Source organism: Stenella coeruleoalba, assembly GCF_951394435.1.
Source record: "Stenella coeruleoalba genome assembly, chromosome: 1".
Taxonomy (NCBI): domain Eukaryota; kingdom Metazoa; phylum Chordata; class Mammalia; order Artiodactyla; family Delphinidae; genus Stenella; species Stenella coeruleoalba.
In genome coordinates this window covers 137,926,844-137,944,491 of record NC_137169.1, presented here as the reverse complement: position 1 = coordinate 137,944,491, position 17,648 = coordinate 137,926,844, and the positions used below count along the sequence as shown (strand labels likewise).

The following is a 17,648-nucleotide window of genomic DNA, read 5'->3' as shown; positions in this document are numbered from 1 at the left end:
GAGACTCTCTCGCTCTCTCTGAGCCCTCCCATGTGTCTATCCACACATACTGTACTCTTTTTCCTCCTAATAAAGCCTTTACTTGCTTCACTACTTTCCGTCTCTATGTGGAAATTCATTTTGACACCGCTGACAGACCAGGGCTTTGTCACTGGCCACTGGTCTAGTGGCTAGGATTCAGTGCTCTCACTGCTGTTGACCAACCTCAGTCTCTGGCCAGGAACTGAAATCCTGCTTCAAGCTGCTGAGTAGTATTGACATCATAACAATATTAAGTCTTCTAATCCTTGAATACGGAATGCTCTTCTATTTATTTGACTCTTCTTTAATTTCTTTCAGCAGTTTGTAGTTTTAACTGTACATTTTCTTCACCTCCTTGATTAAGTTTATTCCTAAGTATTTTTACACTATTGTAAATGGAATTGATTTTTAAATTTCCTTTTCTGATTTTTCATTTTTGTTTTTTATAGTGTGTGAAAACACAAGTGATTTTTGTATGTTGATTTTGTATCCTGCAACTCTGCCAAATTCTCTTATTAGTTCAAATGGGGTTTTGGGTGTGGAATCTTTAGGGTTTTATACACATGAAGTTATATTGTCTGTGAACAGAGATAATTTTACTACTTCCTTTTCAATATGGATGCCTTTTATTCCTTTTTCTTGCCAAATTTCTCTGGTTATACTTTCAATATTATGTTGAGTAGAAGTGGTTAAAGTCAGCATCCTTGTCTTCTTCCTGATCTTAGAAAAAGAGCTTTCTTGAGTATAACATTGAGTATAATGTTAGTTGTGGGTTTTTCTCATATGCTCTTTATTATGTTGAGGTATTTTCTTCTACTTCCAGTTTGTTAAATGTTTTTATAATAGAAAAGTGTTGAATTTTGTCAAATGCTTTCTCTGCACCGGTTGAGACAACCATGTGTTTTCCTTCATTCATTCTGTTAATGTGGTGTATTACATTGATTGATTTTTGTATGTTGAATTATCCTTGTATTCCAGGAATAAATCCCACTTGGTTATGTTTCCCACTTGGTATCATTTTAATGTGCTAATGAATTGAATTCAGTTTGTTAGTATTTTGTTGAGAATTTTTGCATCAATATTTATAAGAGATATTGGTCTGTTGTTTGCTTTCCTTGATGTGTCTGGTTTTGTTATCAGGCTCATATATTTGTTATTCTGGCCTCATATATTGACTTAAGAAGTATTTCTTCCTCTTCAATTTTTTGAAAGAATTTGAGGATTGATGTTAACTTTTCTTTAAATGTTTGGTAGAATTCACCAGTGAAGCCGTCTGGTCCAGGACTTTTCTTTGCTAGGAGGTTTTGATTAGTGATTCAATTCTGTCACTAGTCATAGGTCTATTCAGATTTTCTATGTCTTCATGATTTAGTCTTGGTAGTTTATAGTAATTTGTCCATTTCACCTAGTGGGATGGGTTTTTGCCCAATGAATTTTGGATAAGACCTCAGGGATAACTGCTAAGAGTTCTTGCCCTACTTTTGTACTCTTTCTATATCTATCTGTAGTTAAATATTGTCCCATATTTTAAATATCATTTTGGTTAGCAGTTCATCTGGCTTTTACTAACCAAGTTTTGGCATATCCTGTCTTCACAAGAGGATGAGCTAATTGACAGAGATCAGGGAGTCCAGGACTATAAATCGCTGAGGCAATCCTAAATTCTTCAGGGAACTTGTGCCTTTTCCTAAGAAGGTTTGGCAAGTCATTAACTAGATTATGTAAATCTTATCTGGACAGTGGTTTAAAGCTATAAAACCTGCCAGATTGGCCATCATATTCACATACCTCATAAGATTTAATGAAGGGATAGTGTCCAGGGAGAAAGATATGTTTAAGAAGGGGCAGTGGGGGAAATAGAAGAGGGTCTCTTGAAGGTGTAAGAAGAAGAAGAGTAGTAAGGCAATGGGAGGAGGAGGTCAAGGTTCCAGGGGCAAGGAAGGCGTTGGTCATGAGATAGACAGGAAAGATGATGTTTGATTTTTACATCTTCCAAATTCTTATTAGTCCTTTCTAAGATATCCTTAATAAAAGCAATTAAAATTTTTTTTGTCTTTTAGAAGCCACTTCATACCAAAAAAAATGACTACTGATATTTAGAATATTTGAACCCTTTGATCCCAAGGCACTAGGCAAAAATTATTCTATTCTTGTCTCAAGTTTCTCAGAATATCATATAAAGGGGAAATGTGGGTGGAACTACATCAGTGAAATGCAGTGTCTGCCATAGCTCAGCAAAATACTAGTATGCAGATATGAATATAGTATTTTTACCTCCTTTCATTTAATTAACCTTTCCATTGGAAATCTTTCATTTGGTTAAAGAAATGTAGTTTGGTTAAAGAAATTATAATCAAAAGCAATACAAATTTATCAAGAATTGATTTCTGAGTCCATCCCACTTTCCAAAAATATATATATACATATATATATACTAAATAGATAGAAAAGTAATCGTAGACAAACTTTTTTTGTTGCCTCTAAGTTGGCATAGACCCATGTTTATACACGTGTTTATACAACTTCAATGCAAACATTTTGAAGCGGTATTGAGATTTTGCAACTCCAGTATGACGATACCCTGTCAACCAGTTGGCATCTGCAAGATCATTGTGATAAAATTTAGTCGTGAGTCAAAGCATATTTTTTTAACTCATACAATGATGGTTATTGTGCTAAATTGACAGGTGAAGTATGCTGTCCAGATGAACAGCACAATCGGGTTTCCACTGGCCTCGGCGACTCCTGCTGTGGCAGACTGCCATACTCCACCTCCGGAAACCAGATTTGCTGTGCTGGGAGGCTCCATGATGGCCATGGCCAGCAGTGCTGTGGTGGACAGATTGTGAGCAAAGATTTCGAGTGCTGTGGGGGAGAGGAACAGGGTGTGGTGTACAGTCGCCTTCCAGGTAAGGGAGCCTCATCTACCTTTCAGTAGAGGGAGAATCTCAGAAACAGAGACGTTGAGAAATTTGCCCTAGATATAAAACACATAAGTAATGAAAGCTCACGTTAATTACATCGAATGTGGCAAATAGCTACACATTGTCTAACAAAGAAAAATGTAACCTCACATTTTTTATGTGCATGTGATGCGTTTCATAAAAGCAGACCAAAACTCTTTCTTCTTGAAAAGTGTCATGTCCACCAAAAAGCAAACAAACAAACACATCAATGCATTGGTTCTGGACCAAGAGAATAATTCATAGCAATACTGAGAGTATACAAATTATTATTGATGATGTTGTACCATAATTCTTTCACTCCTTTATTTTTCTATAGCTATTAAATTAGCATTAATAGCAATCATTATCATTAAATGAGTACTTACTATCTAGGAGGTACTATGCCCAATGTTTTATACATTATTCCCTCAATTAATCTGTACAAAATAGGTACTATTATTATTCACATATTTAAAATGAGGAAGCTGAGGCACAGAGATTAGACACATGCTCAAGATCACACAGTCAGATCTAGATTTGGGGGTGCCAAAATTTATAAAATTTGGGAGATGCTTTTTAAGAAAATAAAACCAAATGATGAAGACAAGATAAAATATAAATATTTATTTATAAGGGGAAAAGAAATGACAAGAATTATACATGTAGAAGGATAAACCTGGCAGATTCCACTAACATAAAAATAGTATATTTGGATTATATAATTTCTGACATCCCTCTATATTTTTTTCCCTGACATGTTTAACTGACACCCTTGGTCACCTCTTCATACAGCCATGGCTTTGTACTATAATTATCTGTAGAGAGAATAGAAAGATAATTCATTCTTTCCTGTCACATAGTTAATCAAAAATTTGTTTAATTATTTAAAGTTTAGAAAAGCGACTTTACACTTCACAACTCATTATTGTAATATTATGGAAATATAGGTTATTTTCAATTTTAGAGAAATACCTACAAAGGGTTTTTTAAGATTTTAGGGCATTTTAAGTTTTCTTGTCTTAAGGTGATTTGCAGTGACTTGTCTTAAATATTTGTTGAATTGACAGCATCATTACCAGTTTTCATGGATATCCTTATTGTAGGACTGAATTTAAGTTGTATTTTATCATAGATGCCACTATTTTATCTACAAATCAGTAAGAAGTCTAGATTTTTCCAATATAAGTTACTTCTTTTCATAATTTATCAAAGTAATCATATTGCTTATGCATTGCTTCAATCCTAGATCCATCATTTTCTTTTAATAGTTTCCTACTTTGAGTATGATTTGAAATTTATTTTGTTACAATTCTCTTCTTGATGTCAGAATATTTCAGTTGATTTCATTTTCACAGCTTTTATTTCATATTAATTTTTCTAACTGATCTTTTTCTTTAAACCTTCCCTTTATATGCATACAAATTAAGAGTCTATAATTTCTCACATTCCTTATCTTTCCAAATTGCAGTGAAAATGACATATTTAAGCCTTAACAACTTTTTTATGAAAGTGGCTGAAATCATATAAATTTAGCTACTGAACCCAAACTAAATATTCCCCAGACTCAACTTCCCCTTAGTTTGAGTCCATAAATGTCCATGGTTACCCTAATCTCAATCAATATGAGGCCATGTATGACAGAGGACAAGTTAAAAGGGCAAGAGATAGTGGCCATAACAAATTGTAGTTAAATATTATACATTCACAAATTTTATAAAAATATATCTATGCTTGCCTTGGAAGGGGCTCATACAAGTGAAGGGCCTTGAAGATCAATTTTCCTGAACTTCAAGATAAACCTACCCCTGCAACTAGTATGCATTGGAATCCCAGTCCCTCCAAGTTAAAATTTCAGGACATCATAATATCTTTTTTTTTTTCATCATAATATCTTGATGGAGATAAACTATGAACTCTCTGCTGTCTTTCTTTAATTTCTTCTCAGAGTTATCCATAATACAAGTAACAATTATTTAAATTATTATAGTGTTATTGTTAAATACCATGTTCTTGTACACATTCTCTTCTGTGTAAAATTCTGATGGGGAATTCCCTGGAGGTCCAGTGGTTAGGACTCCGTGCTTTCACTGCCGAGGGCGCGGGTTCAATCCCTGGTCAGGGAACTAAGGTCCCGCAAGACACACAGCGTGGCCAAAAATAAAATAAAGTAAGTTCTGATGAGAACTATTAAGAAGAGCACTTCAATAATAAAACTAAATAATCAAAACATATTAAAAGTATCAATCCTGGATGTACCAGAATTTTGTGCCTTAATAAGGATACTAGACTCTCAGTATTTTGATAGCCCTTAAATAAGTAAGAAATGCCAAATTAAGTTATTCATAACTAAATTTCAATCCTCCCAGTGTGACAAAAATTCATCTCCTTCTTTGAGTCAAAAAAAAAAAACCTGATTTCTAGTTTCTTATTTTATCTTTGTACAACCATCAAGTGTATTTCCAAGGCATTTACTATTCTGTGAAGCTATAAATCACCTTTCTGGATCCGCACTGTATCCATCTTATGCCTTTTTTCATCCAACCCAGTAGGACATATTTAAAGGAAGATTTTAATGTATATATTGTCAAAGTGGTTGATAGTCCCATGTCATTATGTTGATCTCCATCAACTGTCCAGAAAATAGTAAGAGTGGCTAGTTGTCCTATAAACAACAGAATTAGATTTCAATTCTGACATTTTCATTGACTAAGGAATTTAAGGATTATCTCCAAGAAATGGCACAGGGCACCTGGATCTGTACTATAAGGTAACAAGAAAGTTGAGTTTGCCAGGTAAGACCAAAAAAACAAAAACAAACAGCAAAAACCAACCTCCCAAGATCTTCTTAAAAAATGAATGATGTATTAAATCATATAATACACAAGTGTCCGGTATAGACACAGAAGTCATTTCAGAAATATCCCCTATGGATTGTAGACGTAAAAGGTTAGCATTCTAAAGATAACTAAAGTCCAGTCCAGAAGTCCAGCTCAGTGTTTCCTGGACACTGCTTATTGGCTAGAAGATGTATACGAGCAGCAGGAGACAAATCACAACAACAACACGTAGGCAACATTCCATGTTCACTATTTGCCAAGCTGAGTTCTGTGTGCTTCACACACATTAACACATTTAAACCTCACCGCAACCCTAGGAGGTAGGTACTAGTATTATCTCCATTTTACAGATGAGGAAACAGAAGTACAGAAGTTAAAAACTTTTTCCAGATCACACATCTAGTAAGTGGCTGTTTTACTTCAGGTAACACTGTTACTGTAAGTGAACCTCAAAATATATAAAGGCTCAAAGATAATAGAGGCTCATTTCTTTCCCATATAATAGTATTGTGGTGTGAACATATCTTCAGGGTGAGATCTCTTTCCCACAGTCATTCTGGCTGTTGGAAGCACTGTCATTTTCAACGGGTAGCTTCTCGGGTCACCTGGGAGTTGTCTGCAGTCAGAAGAAGAAAAGAGTATGAAATAACAGGTGTGGGGTTTTTTTTTTTTTGGTTTTGTTGTTGTTGTTCTTGTTGTTTTTGGCCAGGCTAGAAATAGCAGATAGTTTTATTGACATTTCATTGACTGGAACTCAGCTATCTATCGATACCTAAATACAAGGGAGTCTGGGAGATCTGCCCATGAATTTCTTGCCACTGTGACTAAGAAGAGTTTCTAACTCCATTCATAGAGTCCATGCTCTTAACATTCCTGAGCATTCTGATACCTGAACAAGCCCTGGATACTCTCCAACCCAAACCATATCAATGTTTATCAAGTCTGATGAACAGGCCCAGTGTAACTACCAAGTTGCCAACATTTTCTGATGACCAGAAAAAAAATGAGACGTTGACTACACACCACAAGTGTGCCCAAGTTAGAAGAAAAGGTGCTGTGTATGTGCGCTAAGCTCTAAGGCAGTGACTTTTAAAGTATGTCTCGGGGATTTCTGAGGGTCTCTAAGACCTCAGGTGGTGTCTGTGACATCAAAACTATTTTCACAATAATACTAAACTATTATACGCCTTTTTCACTGTCATTCTCTCATAAGTATACAGTGGAGTTTTCCAGAGGTTACATGACATGTAATATTGCAACAGATTTTTTTTTAATCGACGTATAGTTGATGTACAATATTGTATAAGTTACAGGTGTACAATATCACGATTCACAGTTTTTACAGGTTGTATTCCATTATAGTTATTATAAAATGTTGGCTATATTACCTGTGCTGTAAAATCTATCCTTGTAGCTTATTTATTTTATATATAATAGTTTGTACCTCTTAATCCCCTACCCCTACCTCACTCCTCCTCCCTTCCCTTTCCCCTCTGGTAACCACTCATTTGTTCTCTATATCTGTGAGTCTGCTTCTTTCTTGTAATATATTCACAAGTTTGTTGTATTCTTTTAGATTCCGCATATAAATGATAACATACAATATTTGTCTTTCTCTGTCCGATTTATTTAGCTTAGCATAATGCCCTCCAAGTCCATCCGTGTTGCCACAAATGGCAAAATTTTCGTTCCTTTTTATGGCTGTGTAGTATTCCATTGTGTATCTGTACCACATTTTCTTTATCCATTCATCTGTTGATGGGCATTTAGGTTGCTTCCATGATATTGCAATAGTTGAATGCAGAAGCAGGTAGGAGAATCCAGTTACTTCTGTTAAGGTAGACATTAAAGAGGCTTGCAAAAATATAAACAATGTCATTCTTCTCACTAATTTTTCTCAGTTTGGAAATATGTTTATTTTTTCATAAATATTTATGTTAGCATGTTATATGTTTATCATTATTTTAAATGAATTAATGAATATCTATTTCAAACGTTTCAGTTTTAGCCTCTAACCCAGTAAATGTCAACAAATCTTACCCATATAAACAAAAGCTATTTGGGGTCCTCAATTATTTGTGAAAGTATAAAAGGGTCCTGGCACCAAACTTTGAGAACCACTGCTTTAAGGCTTAGTAATCAGGTCTGCTAGAAATTCATGGCCATTAGTTAGTTATCCTGTACTATGACTAACCAGTTGAGTACCTCTTTCTCCTTTAGATGTGTTAGCTAAAAACAGGTCCATTCAAGACAGAACCATGGGGCTTCCCTGGTGGCGCAGTGGTTGAGAGTCCGCCTGCCGATGCAGCGGACACGGGTTCGGGCCCCGGTCCGGGAGGATCCCACATGCCGCGGAGCGGGTGGGCCCGTGAGCCATGGCCGCTGAGCTTGCGCATCCGGGGCCTGCGCTCTGCGGCGGGAGAGGCCACAGCAGTGAGAGGCCCGCGTACCACAAAAAAAAAAAAAAAAGACAGAACCATGGTCATGGAGTAGTGGAGATGCAAAAGTGCTGCCCGCCCACCCCAACACCGTAATGAGTGAGAGTTTGAAAACAGCAGTAAGCTGTCTCATTTTAGCATTGTTGCTCATCTGTTGCTTTTTTTAAGTCAATTGCCATATTCCTTCATTCAATAAACATGTACCATGTAGTGACTATATTCAAAATATCATTCTTAGTGCTTTGTGAGTGTAAAAATGGCTAAGATTCCATTTTTACCCTTAAGGACTTGCAATCTAATCAAGGAGAAAAGTGCCTGTAAGATTAAACACAGGCATAAGAGAGGGATGAATACAAGCATAATCTTAAGACTGAGTGATCACTCCAGCCAAGATGATGAAGAAAGCTAAACCGCTGATCGGAACCGCAAACGACGAGTAGGATTTTGAGACACGTGGATGGAAGAAGGACGTTTCAGCTAAAGGGCATGGCTTGAGCTGAAGTGTGAAATTAGCAGCCTGCAAAGCATGTCTAGGTAGGAGTGAGCAGTTGGGTTGATTGGAGGAGGATGCCGTGTGTAAGGAAATAGAGGGAGATAAAGCCGAAAAGCCGAAAGGATTTGAACGTTATTTGGTACTCAGGGAAGAGTCAATGCGATGATGAGAACTGTGATTTATGGAGATAAATTAGATTTGGGTGGCAGAATGGATGTGAAGGAGAAGGAAAGATAAGTCAGTTAAAACTCTTGCCAAGGGCCTCCCTGGTGGCGCAGTGGTTGAGAGTCCGCCTGCCGATGCGGGGGACACAGGTTCGTGCCCCAGTCCGGGAAGTTCCCACATGCCGCGGAGCGGGTGGGCCCGTGAGCCATGGCCGCTGAGCCTGCGCGTCCGGAGCCTGTGCAAAACAAAACTCTTGCCAAAAGTGCCTTTTCTAAGAAATGGAATAGAGGTCACTGTCCACTAGGACAAAGACTCTTAATCTTTTGGAGGTCAGACACTCCTGGTAGAATCTTTTGAAAGTTACAAACCCTCACCTCAAATAATAATATGTAGGATACACACAAAAATTTTTTTGCCATTTCATACACCCTTGAAGTCCATCCATGGGCCCAAATTTCAGAATCACTGGTGTACTTCAATATGATATACATGCTAGCCAACTATTTCCTAAGCAAACTGCCATTCCTCAATTCCTGTGAATCAAAATTAGCTCCAGAGTTTCCCCTGACCTTCAACAGTTCCACCAACTCTGGTAATCATGGTGGACTGAAAGAATGAGCCTTTTAAAAAGGAAAAAAAAAAAATCTCTTTTTAGTCTCTTGACCTCCCTGCAGGTTTCACTGGAAACAGACACGTTCCACATGTCTTTTTCCTGTCTCTGTTGCCGCGCCCTCCTGTCGCCCCTAATGATCGTGACCTTAGTGACCTTCCAGAATATCCATATGGCCCTTTCTTTCCTCGGCCTAGCAATACCGTACCTGCTGCTTGAGGGTTTGGATCTCATAATATTGTTCCTAAGCCTGGCCTCTCTCCCTGCCTGGCATTGTGGGCCTGCCACGACACCGGGCTGGCTCGTAAAACATCTCTTTATGTACTTTATTACTTAAACTCTTTTATTTGCCTGCAGGAGCCCTTTAACAAAATCACATTGAATTGACTTTCTCACACCAAATCAAATCTCCCTGGTCCCAGTTCAGTTGTCTTTGTCAATATGTATTTTATAAATGGAGTGAATTAACAGATGCTGTTGGAACAGAAGTGCTGGAGTAGCGTTTATGTTTTTAGTGCTCTCTCTGGGCGGATGAGTTGTGTAGGAGTGTTACACAGGTACCTCGGGATGGAAGTCATGCTCGTCATTTCAGTGGCTATGTATTCTGAACCATTTTCTTTGAATATATTTTAAACCCCTTTATTACTCTTTTTATTTGTAGTGTTTGCCTATATGGTTTTATCATTTGTGCCATCAGTCTTAGATTGGACCTGATTATACCCCTTCATATTAAAAGATGAACCTTAAAGCCTCTCTATCAGGCAAAGAGGACAGGATTTTCTGTTAGCCATGAGGAACTAATCATGACATACCTTTGGAACATATTGCTTTATTTCTATTATCTGTGTTCTCCATGCAACCTTGGATATGAAACTCTGGGATGAAACTGTTCTAGAATAAAGTACTGACTTTCCGTGTCCTAGATTCTGACATCAGTCGAATGAATGACTACCCCTGTTACATAAGATGGAATGTGGGGACTTTTGCAGAGAGGGAAATACATCATAGAAATCCATTGTGTAAGATGTGTATTGAAAGATTTCCCAGGAAGATTTCCATATGATACAATGACCTTTTGAAACGTGTAAAGTATAAATGCTATAAAATACATTGCAATGATCTGGGGAACATTTTTACCCTACCCTGTCTCAGTTTTGTGGTGGTAGCCATAGAGCCAGCTGCTAGTGAAGACAAGTTGCATTTCTTTTCTTTCATGCTCTGCCATCAACTTTGTTTGTCCTGAGGATGACTAATCACAAACCTGTTTTTTTTTTTACATTCTTCTAGGCCTGAAATATAATTCCTTGGCTTAAAATGTGGTCCCCATGGTCAATCCCAGAGTTCCACAATGATTTGTCATATTCTAGACTCTGTTTTTTATGACTGTCCTATTTTTAACTCAAAAGCATGATAATCCTTGGATAATTTTTAGAAAAATGGCACACTTGTTGTACAGAATTAACAATTTAGAAATTCATCAGGACTGTATGTTTATAAATGCTCTCCTTTCAGCCATGGACATTTAGTAAGTGTTAGTAACATATTGGAAGTATTCATAATATTATGAGTCAAAAAATGCTTTCCTTCACTCTTTTCTCAGGTGTATCCAATGCAACGAAAGCTATCCATTGGATATATGCACTATTTGCAAAGACAATATAGGCTGTTTGATCTCAGAAATAAATATCTAATAGTTCAGTACCTACTCTACCCCTTTAATAACATCTGCATCTTGTTCAAAGAGAATCTCCACCTTTGTACAAATTTAATGAAGAGCCTCTGGAAGTGTAGATCAATCCATCAATAATACATGACCTGTGTTGTTTTTCTTTGGGCATATTTAAAACTGTGATTTCTGTGTGTCACAGGTCAAAAGTCAAGTGCTCCATGTGATAAATTAGGTAGGGTCAAAAGTTATTGCAATGCAGTTTCAGAAGATTGTCTGTCTCTGAATTTGCAGCTCATTCATGCTGAAGTGATGCACTATGGGAATTACTACCAAGCTCTGCTCGGCAACATCTGCTCTCCCTAAGTGAGTTAGTGCACGTCAGACATCTTTATGTCAGAATATTGCAGTGATGGATGCAGTCTTCAGAAAATGCTGCATAAAAATCTGGTGTGCCGTTCTGGCCATTAAGTGAAATTACTATTTAAATTAATGGCACTGTCACAGTTTATCTGTGCAAAGAATGAACGCTGATTAGGGTATTAAGTAATTAGCAATTTATCACGCTGGAACAAGGTTGATAATAATTAAAGAAGTAATGGTTTACCAAAGAAACTAGAAAGGGAGTCACTTCTTGTTATGTGAGTGAAATCTTGGCTTTAAATTTTAATTCAGTGAAACAAAGATGAAGCTCTTTGTGAAAGAAAGCATCCTTTTTTTCTAGTGTAAAAACAGTTCATTATCAAAATTTTAGTTGACCTGTCAAAAGTCCCTCAGAGCGATCAGATGACTGATTAGGAGTTTGGAATTAGGTCAATGTCTGCATTTTGATTTTATACTTAAAGCATGGTGAAACCATACAGTAATTTGGGAGTAGAGGTGGAGAATGTATTCTGCTCCCTAAAGGGCCAGTGTTCAGATTTTGATTGCTCTTTAAAATAGAAACATGAATTATTTTAAGAAAACTGCTGGAGAAAAAAAAAAATGACAGCAAAGAATCCAAGGTTGTATTTAAATGTCTGATCAGAAAGCAGCAGGAAAAAAAATGCCCAGACAGTATAAAACTTGAAGCTGTGGATTTTTCTTTTGTGTGTGTGTGTGTGTGAGAGAGAGAGAGAGAGAGAGTGTGTGTGTGTGAGTTTTACCCATCATAATCAAAAGTCAGACTACAATGATAGCCCTGCTGTGTGTATCTATTTGAAAGAACTTTCCCTGGCAATGTTAATACAACTAAAATTATTAATAAAGCACCAAAGAAAACAATTTACTTTTTTTTTTTTTTTTTTTTTTGCGGTATGCGGGCCTCTCACTGTTGTGGCCTCTCCCGTTGCGGAGCACAGGCCCCGGACGCGCAGGCTCAGCGGCCGTGGCTCACGGGCCCAGCCACTCCGTGGCATGTGGGATCTTCCCGGACCGGGGCACGAACCTGTGTCCCCTGCATCGGCAGGCGGACTCTCAACCACTGCGCCACCAGGGAAGCCCAACAGTTTACTTTTAAACCAATTACTTTGAACCATGATCACCTTTAAACATGATGTCAAAATGCAGTTATGATCAATGTATATCATTAATCATAAATAAAAAAATTTTAATATTGAGAGATATATTTTTAAAGTGGAAAGATCAGTGAGAGTGTTCTTTGGAGTCATGTGTGGATAAACATCTTTCTTAAGGCATGTGCCAAGTCAGTGTCTACTTTCAAGGATTTTTTTTATAAACTGGAAAGCACTTAAAACTCATTGGTCTATTATTAGGAGTGTCTTTCATAATGTAGGTGTTTGTACAGGACCAGATTGAGCAATTCGGGACCCCAGGGCCCTTTGAAGTTGAGGTTCTTTATGTTATCAGTCAGGACTAATAATAAATAGACAAAATTCTAATTAAAATAAATCATTCATCACATTGCGCTGCTATATAACTGGATATAAATTCTACTATGATAGCCCTGTGACGTGGGGTATAGGCATCTTAATTTCTAGCTTAATCTGACTCTAGTACATTGTTTATTTATTCAGCCTTTTATGTCTATATTTCTGCTGTGTCTCTTCTACGGCAAGATCTAAATGATGTGAACACAAGCAGTTAACACTGAATTGGGTGGGAGAAAGGAGGCTGTTTGGTATCTCAGGCACACCTGTCTTTCAGCGAGAAGTGGAGATCAACGATCTTCCCTGCAAGGTCTTTCGGCCACCACCCCAACCTCTTACCCACGTCCAGTGATGGGTCTAGTGCAGCTTGAAGAATGGTGGCCAAATGGTTCACCTGATCTGTGAGTGCACTCAACTGGTTCTGGATACAGATCTATCTCATGACCAAAGAATGGTTACAGTTGCTGCTGGATTCACAAGAATCAAATATCTGTATCTTAGACAAAGGCAGGCAGAAACTTACAAGATGCTTACGCAAAGTCTCCAGTTCTACCTCTCCACTGTCTAGCCTCTTATCCCAGAGTGCTTGGGTGACCTCTTCTCCCTTGTGAATTTCTAAAGATTTCTTCTGGGTTCCTGTGGTTTAACTACCCCTTCTGCAACAAGATGTTATCATCACAAAATGGGCAGGCAGTTCTCATGACAGAAATCATATCATTTTTTATGGCGCTTAGGAGAAATTTGGCCCCCTGCTGAATGATTTTAGAACACTTCCTCTTGTGTGTTCTTTACCTAATTAGTGTCTGGTGCTCTTGGTCAGAAGGACCCCTCCCTGTACATTTAAATCACCTTGGTAGGGAAATGCTACCTGAGCTCTCATACCCTTTCAGGAACTGCCTGAGTCTGACATTTTTATACCAAACTTTATAGCAGCCTCAGTCTTCTTCTCTTGTTTTATTTCATATTCATATATAACATTTTATTGTTGCAGGGATGTTCTGCTGTGGGCAGGATTATATGAATATGTCAGATACCACATGCTGCTCTGCTTCCAGTGGAGAATCTAAAGCACATGTTAAAAAGAATGACCCAGTGCCAGTAAAATGCTGTGAGACTGAACTTATTCCAAACAGCCAGAAATGCTGTAATGGAGTTGGATATAATCCTTTGAAATATGTTTGCTCTGACAAGATTTCAACTGGAATGATGATGAAGGTAATTGATAGAAAACCTCTCGGGCTGATTTGACAATGGAAAGAGAAATACATTGTTCATAACTATTTTTCTAAAATAGGAATATAAAAACTCCTGTGTGCATTATTCATTTTCACATTACATCCATATTAATACCAAATGAGTTCGCTATGATTGATGTTATTGCAATGAATTCTAAAGGAATTAATAATGATTAGCTGTTCTCAGGAAGCTTTACCAGCACTTCAGATTACTGCAGACAGAAAGTCTGAGCCGGCATGTTGCTGTGGTGGGAGATGAAGGGAAATTCAGCTTCTTTTCTCTAGCCCCCCAACCATAGGCCATTGCTTTCCTTTCATAGAGAACTTACATACAGCAGATTCACTTCACTGTGTTTCTATCATATTCCTTAAGACAGCGCAAGATCAGCAAAAGCCAGCCAACCACAAAAATGAATAGGCCTGTGGGTGCATCATTTATGTTTGTACGTTGAGATGCTCCACATACAGCCATTCCATGTTTGTTAGCATTAAACTTGACCCAGCACTCTAGAAACCTACCAGTTTAAGGAAAGGATTATGGGCGTTTCAAAAACAAACACCCTACTACGTTTGGTAGTAATTTGTCACTAAGAGGTGGCTAAAAATCGGTGCTTTGGTCACAGACAATAGAAGAGCTCTTGCTGAGTGAGGCAACTACACAATCATTGTGTGGACATCATGGTCTGTCGAATGGACCATAAGTCTTGAGATTTTTAAGGCCCCAGCAAGCACTTTGTGGCAAGGAATATTAAGATATGCATAACTGAATCACTTTGCTGTATACCTGAAACTAACACAACATTGTAAATCAACCATATCCAATAAAATTAAAATTAAAAAAAGAAAGGAAAAACAGATTACACATAAAATTGTGGAAGAGAGTAGGTACTTCATGAAGTGAATAACCATACAAAACACCCAATAAAAATAGTAAGGTTTTGTCTACAAAATTTTTTAAGAATCGATCTGATTTGAACACAACTTCAGTCAGTTCTATGAAAGAAATCTATCCGACACTATGTTCCAAAATTTATTCCAGGCCAGTGTTTTCAGAAGTTTTGACTAGGATATTTTTCTTAAATACTTAGGATTTTTTGGTCTTAAAGAGCTGGTGATGTTGCAAGAACGTGCCTTTAAAATAACGAGCTAGGAAGCATCTGTATGAAAAAACTCTCCTTAGAGGGGCACTCATATTTGAAGAATGAAGATAGAAAACCTGTTGGTTTCAGAAATGACACCATCACTCACAACTATCTGTTTCATTATTGCCCACCTCACATTGGATTCCCAGGCATCTCATTTTGGTCAAGAAGAGACAGCTTCCACTATTTAAGGAGGATGTTCAGGATATAACCATGATCTTTTAAGTTGGCTTGAATTGGCTCTATGAAGGCCAATTAACAGTTGTATTTAAAATTCATATTTAAATGATTATGATTAGAAGATTTTCTGAATGCTGAATCACACAGTGTGTTATAGGTAAATTTCAATCCATAGATTCCATTTTGTTTCCTGAAGACCTCTTTCCTGGAGTCTTCCAATTCCTGCTCCAATCTGGACTGGATCACTGTGGGATTTCTGCACAGCTGTCCCAGCCCTTCTTCCCTAAGCTGTCAGTTTGGGAATTCCTTTCACTCCTCCTCTGTGTTGGTCTTTCTGTGTTTGAACTCCAGTTGTCCCTTTTTGCCACCTTCTTTTGAAAAATTATCTCCCTTGATACAGGTGCATGAAAGGTAAATGTTTTGAGAGCTTGAAGTCTGAAATTATTGTAATTCTATTTCCCATTGGATTGATAGCTTAGCTAGGTATACAATTCAAGGTCAAAAAATATTTCTACACAGGATTTTGAAGGCATTTCTGCATTTTTAAATTTTCATTGCTATTCTGAGTCCTGTTTCTTTGTAGGTAACCATGTTGTTTTTCCCATGACAGTTTTTAAGACATTCTCTTTATTCTGCTTTTCTAAAGTTTCATGGCAATGTGCCTCTATATAGATGTTATTATCATCATTATTATTAATATTCATAATGATATACTTTTTGTGGACTTTTGCAGGGTGGGGTCTATGGCCTTCACTTCCAGGGACTGTTATTTTATTATGTCTTTGATAATTTGCCCCTTCTTTTGTCTGTTTTCACTGATCACTTTGGTGTTGGACTTCCTAAACTGATGTTTTAATTTTTTCTTCTTCTTTCTTGCCTATTGATTAACTCCTCATCTTTTTCAATGTGATGAGATATTGCCTTAACTATATCTTTCCACCCTTCTATTGATTTGTTGTGGGGGTGTTTTTAGCTATCATATGCTTTTTAGTTTTTAAGTGCGCTTTCTTGTTTGCTGATTATTACTTATATCATCCTACTCTTGTTTCATTCATGGAATGTCATTTTTTTAATCATTCTGGAAATATTAATTCCATTGTTGCTTTTTTGAATTGTTTGCTTTATTCTTTGAAATGTCTCATTTGTTTGGTACTATTTTTGCCTGTAAAATTTTAGTTTTTTTAATTTATTTTATTGAAGTATAGTTGATCTACAATGTTGCATTAATTTCTACTGTACAGCAAAGTGATCCAGTTTTATTTTTATATATATATATATATATATATATATATATATATTCTTTTACATATTCTTTTCCATTATGGCTTAAGATTGGTACTATTTTAATACTCAAAGAAGTATCCTTAATACTCCATCCTACATCGGGATGGCATACATGCCTGGCTGGCATATGGAGTATCCAGTAGCAAAGAGGGCTGGGGTTCTCACTATGCAATATGCAGAATTGCGTTTAGCTTTCCCACTCTGGCTCCTGGCTTATATCTTCCAGTGGACCCTCTCTTTTTTTTATTTTTTTAGTTTCACCAATTATTTTCTACGTTTTTCTCATTTTTCTAATCCTTGACCAAATGCAGCTCTAACAGCACACATACTGCTCACGTTCTAAGCTATGATGTCTTCCCCAGAGTGGTGAGCTCAGGAACACTTGGCTTGCTTTGACAGTTATCCCAGGGCAGAGTCTGCAGAATATTTAGCCATAGTACAACAGACCTCCCCAGCTTCCCAAAGCCCAGTACGTATTTCTTTGCCATGGCCTGCTTAACCCTAAGCCAATGCCACATACTTTAGGGTTTTGTTATTGTTGTTAAGACAACATCCAACTTCAAAGTACTAATTTGTGTTTTTGCCAGAATACACTGGACTGTGCTGAGGTGAAAACAGACATACTCATGTATGGAATGGGTCAACAGAATGAATTTTTTTAAACCTTTCTTGTGACAGTCCAGTGTGAGACTGGCAGATCTCCTCCATGCAACATCTCAGGAACCCAAGTCGCTTCCATCTTGTGGGGCTTCACAGTGGAAAAA

General features: G+C 37.3%; 1 protein-coding gene across 1 annotated transcript in view; it reads left to right on the top strand.

Moving 5' to 3' along the window:
- Positions 1-17,648, top strand: part of USH2A (usherin) — a 785,755-nt gene that overhangs the window by 575,280 nt on the left and 192,827 nt on the right. Inside the window, exons 49-50 of the mRNA XM_079900731.1 lie at positions 2,709-2,930; positions 14,035-14,258. Of these exons, the coding sequence (XP_079756857.1) occupies positions 2,709-2,930; positions 14,035-14,258 (446 nt within the window). The remainder of the gene's footprint in view (positions 1-2,708; positions 2,931-14,034; positions 14,259-17,648) is intronic.